Source organism: Salmo salar, chromosome 06 (assembly GCF_965601325.2).
Source record: "Salmo salar chromosome 06, fSalSal1, whole genome shotgun sequence".
Classification (NCBI taxonomy): Eukaryota; Metazoa; Chordata; class Actinopteri; order Salmoniformes; family Salmonidae; genus Salmo; species Salmo salar.
Genome location: NC_138296.1, coordinates 28,694,207 through 28,705,000, shown reverse-complemented (window position 1 = coordinate 28,705,000; position 10,794 = coordinate 28,694,207). Strand labels below are relative to the sequence as shown.

At 45.9% G+C, this 10,794-nt stretch overlaps 1 protein-coding gene across 11 annotated transcripts in view; it reads right to left on the bottom strand.

Moving 5' to 3' along the window:
- LOC106606804 (voltage-dependent P/Q-type calcium channel subunit alpha-1A) overlaps positions 1-10,794 on the bottom strand; it is a 132,554-nt gene that overhangs the window by 39,572 nt on the left and 82,188 nt on the right. For all 11 annotated transcript variants that reach the window (XM_082976420.1, XM_082976410.1, XM_082976416.1 and 8 more), the window contains 2 exons: positions 10,348-10,464; positions 106-171 (listed from right to left, as the gene is read on the bottom strand). In XM_082976420.1, coding sequence (XP_082832546.1) covers positions 106-171; positions 10,348-10,464 — 183 coding nt within the window. The remainder of the gene's footprint in view (positions 1-105; positions 172-10,347; positions 10,465-10,794) is intronic.

Sequence of the window (10,794 nt, the reverse complement as noted above, 5' to 3'; positions counted from 1 at the left end):
TGGCAGGCAAGTGTCACTTTCCCTGGATGCTTTTTATAAAGTTACTGTTGATCTGTAAAAATGACCATTCATTTTGACTTGTTTTTCTCCTCGTGTCTCACTCACCTGCATCCCGATGATGGCATAGATGAAGAACAGCATGCCGATAAGCAGGCACACGTACGGCAGCGCCTAAACAGACATAAAGAGCTGGAGTACTATTCAATGTGTGTGTGTATGTATTCTGTCATCGGTCCCCACAATGCTGCTAAGTGGGTTTTGTGCAGAGGTGGGACCAAGTCACTATTATTCGAGTCATGAGCAAGTCTCAAGTCACAAGTTCCATGTCTCAAGTCGAGTCCCAGAAAGAACAGGTTGAGTCTCGAGTCTAGTCCAAGTCGTGCATTCTAAGAGAAAGTCGAGTCAAGTCACAAGTCAAGTAAACAAATCTATACATGCAATGACTTGTTCCAACTACAAATCCAGGTCTTGGGACTATAAGGTTCTATCTGACATTTGTCAGAAATGAGTTAGTCACATATAATAGATCTTAAGATGGTTCTTCATATGTCTGTAAAGTTAGATTTTTGAAAAAGTCGATTTTAAGTGAAAACATGTAAACTATACAATTCTGTGATGTCACATCATTGTTCAGTGATGACAGTCATTTGTCTAATGATCATAATGCATGTCTTAATGTATTTGATGTGTTCTGACTCTATTTTGGTAAAATACTAATTCTATCATTTATGTATTCAAATAGCTACAGTCTTAAGAACTGAATATGTCTAATTTAGAAGTGTCAAATAGAACCTTATGGCTGAACACAGATTAACATTTCAGAACCATAAGCTTATCTGCTAATGCACGCCCCTAAAAAGAACTCACTACAAAACAATTCTGATGTAACGATGTATGAGAGTCGGGAAGCAAGGTCAGGGAGTGAATACATTTAATTAATAAATGAACAAAACAAGAAACAAACAGTGCACCGACATGAAACGGGAACAGAAAAAATGACGACTGGGGAAGGAACCAAAGGGAGTGACATAAAGGGCAGGTAATCAAGGAGGTGATGGAGTCCAGGTGAGTGTCATTATGCGCGTAACAATGGTGACAGGTGTGCACCCTAACGAGCAGCTTGGTGACCTAGAGGCCGGAGAGGGAACATGTGACAGTACCCCCTCCCTGACGCGCGGCTCCAGCCGCAGGATGCCGACCAAGATAACGATCCCGGGGATCAGGAGTGGACTTGTCACCTCTGCTAAGGCGCGGGAACCTGTCGATCCGGCTGAGGTGTGGGAGCATAACGACCTAGAGCGCCGGAGAGAGAGCATACGTGACAGTACCCCCTCCCCGGCGCGTTCGGCTCCAGCCGCAGGACGCCAACCACAGGGACAATCCCGGGTCACCTCCGCTGAGGTGCAGAAACCTGACGAACCGGCTGAGGAGTGAACCTGATGAGCCGGCTGAGGCACAGGAACCTGTTCACCCCGCTTCAGCATGGGAGCCTATCAAACCCGCTGAGGCCTCCCTGGTAGCTCCGGCTCCAACACCCAGACTCGACATCACCCCCAACACAAAAAAAAACAAAAAAACACTCCCTGATACTTCCCCTTGACGAGTCGTCAAGCAAGTTCAGGGAGTTAATTTTTTTATAAATAAATGAGAAAAAAACAAGAAACACAAACAGTGCACCGACACGAAACAGGAACAATGGCGACTCGGGAAGAAACCAAAGGGAGTGATTTATATAGAGCAGGTAATCAAGGAGGTGATGGAGTCCAGGTGAGTGTCATTATGCGCCTAACACTGGTGACAGGTGTGCGCCCTAATGAGCAGCCTGGTGACCTAGAGGTCGGAGAGGGAGCACACGTGACATCTGAGATCTGGGATGTGAAAACTGATGCTCAATATCTCAGAACTTTGCTTAGTGCAGATAGAGCCTTATACTCCCAAGGTCACAAAATCTTTGTATATTTATTGTGGCTACCAGACAGCCCTTTTCCTTATTTTGTCTACAACATTTTGATTACGTATTAATTGATTTTAACAACAAATTCCAAATCCAAGCTTCATTTTTATTCATTCAATTTCAAGCAATTTTGACATACCAAAATACCATTAAACCTATGCTAGTAATTGTTGCTTGATGCCCCCATTGCTGGTGAGCATGCAAAGTAATATTCTTGATCATCACAATTTCTGGAGCTGCATATTTACAGTGGGGAGAACAAGTATTTGATACACTGCCGATTTTGCAGGTTTTCCTACTTACAAAGCATGTAGAGGTCTGTAATTTTTTATCATAGGTACACTTCAACTGTGAGAGACAGAATCTAAAACAAAAATCCAGAAAATCACATTGTATGATTTATAAGTAATTCATTTGCATTTTATTGCATGACATAAGTATTTGATCACCTACCAACCAGTAAGAATTCCGTCTCTCACAGACCTGTTAGTTTTTCTTTAAGAAGCCCTCCTGTTCTCCACTCATTACCTGTATTAACTGCACCTGTTTGAACTCGTTACCTGTATAAAAGACACCTGTCCACACACTCAATCAAACAGACTCCAACCTCTCCACAATGGCCAAGACCAGAGAGCTGTGTAAGGACACCAGGGATAAAATTGTAGACCTGCGCAAGGCTGGGATGGGCTACAGGACAATAGGCAAGCAGCTTGGTGAAAAGGCAACAACTGTTGGCGCAATTATTCGAAAATGGAAGAAGTTCAAGATGACGGTCAATCACCCTCGGTCTGGGGCTCCATGCAAGATCTCACCTCGTGGGGCATCAATGATCATGAGGAAGGTGAGGCATCAGCCCAGAACTACATGGCAGGACCTGGTCAATGACCTGAAGAGAGCTGGGACCACAGTCTCAAAGAAAACCATTTGTAACACACTACGCCGTCATGGATTAAAATCCTGCAGCGCACGCAAGGTCCCCCTGCTCAAGCCAGCGCATGTCCAGGCCCGTCTGAAGTTTGCCAATGACCATCTGGATGATCCAGAGGAAGAATGGGAGAAGGTCATGTGGTCTGATGAGACAAAAATAAAGCTTTTTGGTCTAAACTCCACTCGCCGTGTTTGGAGGAAGAAGAAGGATGAGTACAACCCCAAGAACACCATCCCAACCGTGAAGCATGGAGGTGGAAACATCATTCTTTGGGGATGCTTTTCTGCAAAGGGGACAGGATGACTGCACCGTATTGAGGGGAGGATGGATGGGGCCATGTATCGCAAGATCTTGGCCAACAACCTCCTTCCCTCAGTAAGAGCATTGAAGATGGGTCGTGGCTGGGTCTTCCAGCATGACAACGACCCGAAACACACAGCCAGGGCAACTAAGGAGTGGCTCCGTAAGAAGCATCTCAAGGTCCTGGAGTGGCCTAGCCAGTCTCCAGACCTGAACCCAATAGAACATCTTTGGAGAGAGCTGAAAGTCCGTATTGCCCAGCGACAGCCCCGAAACCTGAAGGATCTGGAGAAGGTCTGTATGGAGGAGTGGTCCAAAATCCCTGCTGCAGTGTGTGCAAACCTGGTCAAGAAATACAGGAAACGTATGATCTCTGTAATTGCAAACAAAGGTTTCTGTACCAAATATTAAGTTCTGCTTTTCTGATGTATCAAATACTTATGTCATGCAATAAAATGCAAATTAATTACTTAAAAATCATACAATGTGATTTTCTGGATTTTTGTTTTAGATTCCATCTCTCACAGTTGAAGTGTACCTATGATACAAATTACAGACCTCTACATGCTTTGTAAGTAGGAAAACCTGCAAAATCGGCAGTGTATCAAATACTTGTTCTCCCCACTGTATATGTGTCAATCCTCTCTCCCTACAATTTGATGTTTGCACTGCACCCGATGATATAGCTGTACAGCAGATGATATAGCTGTATAACAGATGATATAGCTGTACAGCAAGCCAGCAATCTTTGCGCTAGCTCATCAAACCATTCAGTGACCAGTTCTCTTTTTGACCCGCGACTCCCAAAAAGGAGTGGTTCAAAGCTTGTGACCCCCCATGTACACAAATGCACGCGCTCACAGGTGATTCATTTTCAAACGCAAGATACAGAAATAAACTGAGTTTTACACTTTCATTTTGAGCTGAAAGTCATTCATGTTTACAGTCAAAATCAACTAGGGATATCATGTCACCTTTTAACTCCTCTGGAGTCCAGAGCAGGCAGGATCATACGGCCTACATGTATGCAGAGCGGGTTGCAGGATCATACGGCCTACATGCATGCAGAGGGGCTTGCAGGATCGGATGGAAAGCATGATCTGTCTGTAGCCTTTTTCTTCCTCACAAATATCGTAATTAAATTGCCAGAATATATTACATGTTCATCCCATAAGTATTGAAGGTAGTGCGATGTTACATCTATTTTTAGACATATACAGTTGAAGTCGGAAGTTTACATACATTTAGATTGGAGTCATTAAAACTTTAAAACTTCACAAATGTCTTGTTAACAAACTATAGTTGTGGCAAGTCGGCTAGGAGATCTACTTTGTGCATGACACAATACATTTTTCCAACAATTGTTTACAGACAGATTATTTCACTTATAATTCACTGTATCACAATTCCAGTGGGTCAGAAGTTTACATACACTAAGTTGACTGTGCCTTTAAACAGCTTGGAAAATTCCAGAAAATGATGTCATGGCTTTAGAAGGTTCTGATAGGCTAATTGACATAATTTGAGTCAGTTGGAGGTGTACCTGTGGATGTATTTCAAGGCCTACCTTCAAACTCAGTGCCTCTTTTCTTGACATCATGGGAAAATCAAAAGAAATCAGCCAAGTCTGGTTCATCCTTGGGAGCAATTTCCAAACGCCTGAAGGTACCACATTCATCTGTACGCAAGTATAAACACCATGGGACCATGCAGCCATCATACCGCTCAGGAAGGAGACGCGTTCTGTTTCCTAGAGATGAACCTACTTTGGTGCAAAAAGTGCAAATCAATCCCAGAACAACAGCAAAGGACCTTGTGAAGATGCTGGAGGAAACAGGTACAAAAGTATCTATATCCACAGTAAAACGAGTCCTATATTGACATAACCCAGGAAGGAAGAAGCCACTGCTCCAAAACCGCCATAAAAAAGCCAGACTACGGTTTGCAACTGCATATGGGGACAAAGATCATACTTTTTGGAGAAATGTCCTCTGGTCTGATGAAACAAAAATAGAACTGTTTGGCCATAATGACCATCGTTATGTTTGGAGGAAAAAGGGGAAGGCTTGCAAGCCGAAGAACACCATCCCAACCGTGAAGCACGGGGGTGGCAGCATCATGTTGTGGGGGTGCTTTCTACAAAAGGGACTGGTGCACTTCACAAAATAGATGGAATCATGAGGATGGAAAATTACGTGGATATATTGAAGCAACATCTCAAGACATCAGTCAGGAAGTTAAAGCTTGGTCGTAAATGGGTCTTCCAAATGGACAATGACCCCAAGCATACTTCCAAAGTTGTGGCAAAATGGCTTAAGGACAACAAAGTCAAGGTATTGGAGTGGCCATCACAAAGCCCTGACCTCAATCCTATAGAAAATTTGTTGGCAGAACTGAAAAAGTGTGTGCGAGCAAAGAGGCCTACAAACCTGACTCAGTTATACCAGCTCTGTCAGGAGGAATGGGACAAAATTCACCCAACTTATTGTGGGAAGCTTGTGGAAGGCTACCTGAAACGTTTCACCCACATTAAACAATTTAAATGCAATGCTACCAAATACTAATTGAGTGTATGTAAACTTCTGACCCACTGGGAATGTGATGAAAGAAATAAAAGCTGAAATAAATCATTCTCTCTACTATTATTCTGACATTTCACATTCTTAAAATAAAGTGGTGATCCTAACTGACCTAAGACAGGGAATTTTTACTAGGATTAAATGTCAGGAATTGTGAAAAATTGAGTTTAAATGTATTTGGCTAAGGTGTATGTGTCCCTGGTGCACAAAGTGCTTGGTCGCCTGTTGGAGCATGACCTGTATGTCAAGGCTGAGAAATGCCTGTTCTTTCAACAGTCCGTCTCCTTCTTAGGGTATCGCCTATCCACGTCAGGAGTGGAGATGGAGGTAGACCGTATTGCAGCCGTGCGTAATTGGCCGACTCCCACCACGGTGAAGGAGGTGCAGCGATTTTTAGGGTTTGCCAATTACTACCGGAGGTTTATCCGGGGTTTTGGTCAGGTGGTTGCTCCCATTACCTCACTGCTGAAGGGGGGTCCAGTGCGCTTGCAGTGGTCGGCTGGGGCGGACAGGGCTTTTAGGAAACTGAAGGCTCTGTTTACCTTGGTTCCTGTGTTGGCTCATCCGGATCCATCTTTGCAATTCATAGTGGAGGTGGACGCGTCGGAGGCTGGGATAGGAGCTGTGCTCTAAACACCCTTTCTCTTGAGGGGGCTAAACACCCTTTTCTCATCTGGACTGACCACCACAATCTGGAGTACATCCGGGAGGCAATTAGACTGAACCCTTGCCAGGCAAGGTGGGCCATGTTTTTCACCCGTTTTGTGTTTACCCTCTCTTACAGACCAGGTTCCCAGAACGTTAAGGCAGACGCCCTGTCCCGGCTGTATGACACAGAGGAGCGGTCCATGGTCCCACTCCCATAATCCCAGCCTCGTGTTTAGTGGCACCGGTTGTATGGGAGCTGGACGCGGACATTGAGCGTGCGTCACGTGCAGAGCCCGCTCCCACTCAGTGTCCATCTGGGCATCTGTACGTTCCGTCTGCTGTCCACAACCGATTGATCTACTGGGCTCACACGTCACCCTCCTCTGGCCATCCTGGGATTGGGCGGACTATGCGCTGTCTTACTGGGAGGTACTGGTGGCCCACCTTAGCTAAAGATGTGAGGGTTTATGTTTCCTCCTGCTCAGTGTGCGCCCAGTGCAAGGCTCCTAGACACCTACCCAGAGGTAAGTTACAACCTTTACCCGTTCCACAATGACCGTGGTCACATTTATCGGTGGATTTTATAACCGATCTTCCACCTTCATAAGGTAACACCACAATCCTGGTCGCTGTGGATCGTTTTTCTAAGTCCTGTCGTCTCCTCCCTTTGCCCGGTCTACCTACGGCCCTACAGACTGCGGAGGCTCTGTTTACACATGTTTTTCAGCACTACGGGGTGCCTGAGGATATAGTGTCTGATCTGGGTCCCCAGTTCACGTCAAGGGTTTGGAAGGCGTTCATGCAACACCTGGGGGTCTCGGTCAGCCTTACCTCAGTTTTTCACCCTGAAAGTAACGGGCAGGTGGAGAGTTAACCCGGATGTGGGTAGGTTTCTGAGGTCTTATTGCCAGAACCGTCCGGGGGAGTGGGCGGAGATAGCTCAAAATTCGCTCCGCCACTCCTCCACTAACCTCTCTCGCTTTCAGTGCATGTTGGGGTATCAGCCGGTTCTGGCCCCTTGGCATCAGAGTCGGACCGAGGCTCCTGCGGTGGACTATTGGTTCCGGTGCGCGGAGGAGACCAGGGACACCTCTCACGTCCACCTTCAGTGCGCCGTTCGACGCCAGAAAATTGGCGCAGACCGTCACCGCAGTGAGGCCCCGGTGTTCGCACCGGGGAATAGGGTCTGGCTCTCAACCAGAAACCTGCCCCTCCGCCTGCCCTGCCGGAAGCTGAGTCCGCGGTTTGTGGGGCCGTTTAAAGTCCTGAGGAGAGTGAACGAGGTATGTTATAGGTTAAAGCTTCCCCCCAATAACCGCAGGCCGGTGGTGGCTGGTCCGCTCCAGGAGAATGAGTTGCGGGAGGTTCCTCCGCCCCCTCTGGACATTGAGGGGGTTCCGGTGGAGGATGTGTTAGATCCTTCCCTGCTGCGAGAGTTCCATCGTCTCCATCCAGATCGCCCTGCACCTCATCCTCCGGGTCGTCCCCGAGGCCGGTGTCGACGCGCAGCTGGAGCCGCGCGTCAGGGGGGGTACTGTCACGACTTCTGCCGAAGTCGATGCCCCTCCTTGCACGGGTGGTGCTCAGCGGTCGACGTCACCGGTCTTCTAGCCATCATTGATCAGTTTTTCATTATCCATTGGTTTTGTCTTGTCTTCCATCACACCTGTTTCCAATCCCATTAATTACTTGTGTATTTAACCCTCTGTTTCCCCTCATGTCCTTGTCGGTGATTGTTTGTATGTTATGTTACGTGGATTTGTGTTTCAGTGTGCGACGGGTATTCTTTACCCAGTTTATTTTGTACTTCGGTTATGGAGTTTGTTTTTTATTAAATACTCCATATTTAACCAACTTGGTTTCTCCTGTGCCTGACTTCCCTGCCACCTACATTCACGAATATGACATGATCAATGAAATGATCAGCCTATTGTTCTGGCAAAGATGAGCCTGTACCCTGATGAAGACAGCTTGTCTGTTGAAACGTTGGACATAAAAAAATAAAAATAATAATAATAATTTTTGCATCTGAGCTCCTAGGGTGTGCGGCTCTCCTTTATTTTTCAAAGATGAGACTGTAGCAGATTGATTCATGTAGGTAGGTACTACTCTGTTTTTGCCAGGCAAACTGGAGAAAATGAAGTGCTCTCTTTCTGGTCAGTAATCTGGATATGTGTGCCCGCCTTTGAGCGCAATGCTGATGATTGGTCAACAGTCAAGACGCTACATTTTTTGGTTCTGAAGTACAGATTACAATAATTTGGTGCAATGCCGTAGGCTTAGGATAGTGACCAGATCGAATAACCAAGGGTATAAATATAAAATACAAACGGTAGTCTATCATTTTTTGTAACGGCTGTCTTCAGAAATGAACCAAGGCGCAGCAGGTATGTGAATACTCATCTTTAATTACCCAACAAAAGGAGTAAAGCATCCACAGGAAACAATAAACACGACAGCAGCAACAGTTTGCAGGCTAAAAAAACGCAGTGCAAAACAACCACCCACAACCCCAAAGAAAAACACACACACCTATATAGGACTTCCAATCAAAGGCAACTCAACACACCTGCCTTCAATTGGAAGTCCCAATCAACAATACAAACATTCCCCATACACAAAACTGCCACGTCCTGAGCCCAAAACTAAAACAATAGCTCCATCTGCTGGTCAGGACGTGACATTTTTATGTATTTTTCCCATTCAGTTTCACACTCATGACCCCCCAAAACCTTCTCAGTGTGCTACTATAGCTCACACAACCTGTGTTGATTGACGGTGCGTTTCACTAGAAAATCTTTTTTGTTGTTGTTGCAAGTGCGATACTGAATGAGTGACACGAAACAAGTGACCAAATGTTACAAAACCTGGCCAGATAAGTCATCAGTCTTAAGTCTAAGTTCAGTCCCAAGTCTTGAGGCTCCAAGTCGAAGTCAAGTCTCAAGTTGTTTTATTTTCTATGAAGATGACTCTCAAGTCATCAAATGTGTGACTCAAATCTGACTCGAGTCCAAGTCATGTGACTGGAGTCCACACCTCTGGTTTTGTGTGTGTATTCTGTCATAGGTCTCCACAATGCTACACCTAGGGTCTGTGTGGGTGTATTCTCATAGGTCTCCGCAATGCTACTACTAGGGTCTGTGTGGGTGTATTCTGTCATAGGTCTCCACAATGCTACTACTAGGGTCTGTGTGGGTGTATTCTCTCATAGGTCTCCACAATGCTACTACTAGGGTCTGTGTGGGTGTATTCTCATAGGTCCCCACAATGCTACTACTAGGGTCTGTGTGGGTGTATTCTGTCATAGGTCTCCACAATGCTACTACTAGGGTCTGTGTGGGTGAATTCTCATAGGTCCCCACAATGCTACAACTAGGGTCTGTGTGGGTGTATTCTCTCATAGGTCCCCACAATGCTACTACTAGGGTCTGTGTGGGTGTATTCTGTCATAGGTCTCCACAAGGCTACTACTAGGGTCTGTGTGGGTGTATTCTGTCATAGGTCTCCACAATGCTGCTACTAGGGTCTGTGTGGGTGTATTCTGTCATAGGTCTCCTCAATGCTACTACTAGGGTCTGTGTGGGTGTATTCTCATAGGTCCCCACAATGCTACAACTAGGGTCTGTGTGGGTGAATTCTCATAGGTCCCCACAATGCTACAACTAGGGTCTGTGTGGGTGAATTCTCATAGGTCTCCACAATGCTACTACTAGGGTCTGTGTGGGTGTATTCTCATAGGTCCCCACAATGCTACTACTAGGGTCTGTGTGGGTGAATTCTCATAGGTCCCCACAAAGCTTATCTCTCTGTGTGTGTGTGTGTGTGTGTGTGTGTGTGTGTGTGTGTGTGTGTGTGTGTGTGTGTGTGTGTGTGTGTGTGTGTGTGTGTGTGTGTGTGTGTGTGTGTGTGTGTGTGTGTGTGTGTGTGTGTGTCATTACCTTGAAGGATTGAACAAAGGTCCAGAGCAGGATGCGGATGGTCTCTCCCTGCCGGAGCAGTTTGATGAGCCTGGCAGCCCTGAACAGTCTCAGGAAACTCAAGTTGATGAAGTTATTCTACAACATCCACAGTATGACCAGACACAAGAGTGAGAGTGAGAGAGAGAGAGAGAGAGAGAGAGAGAGAGAGGAGAGAGAGAGAGAGAGAGAGAGAGAGAGAGATGGAAAGAGAGAAATGGGAGGGGTGAGGGGTAGAAAGAAGGAGAGATGGATGGAAAAAGGGGGAAGAGAGAGATGGAAAGATAGAGGCAGGGACAAATAGAGGGACAGAAGTGTGGAGAAAAGGAGGTACGGGGTAGAGAGGAGAAGCTTATCACTTGCCATGCAATGTTAGATAACAATTTCCTGTCCTAAAACAAACCAAACCATAAAAGCAGGGGAAAAGTT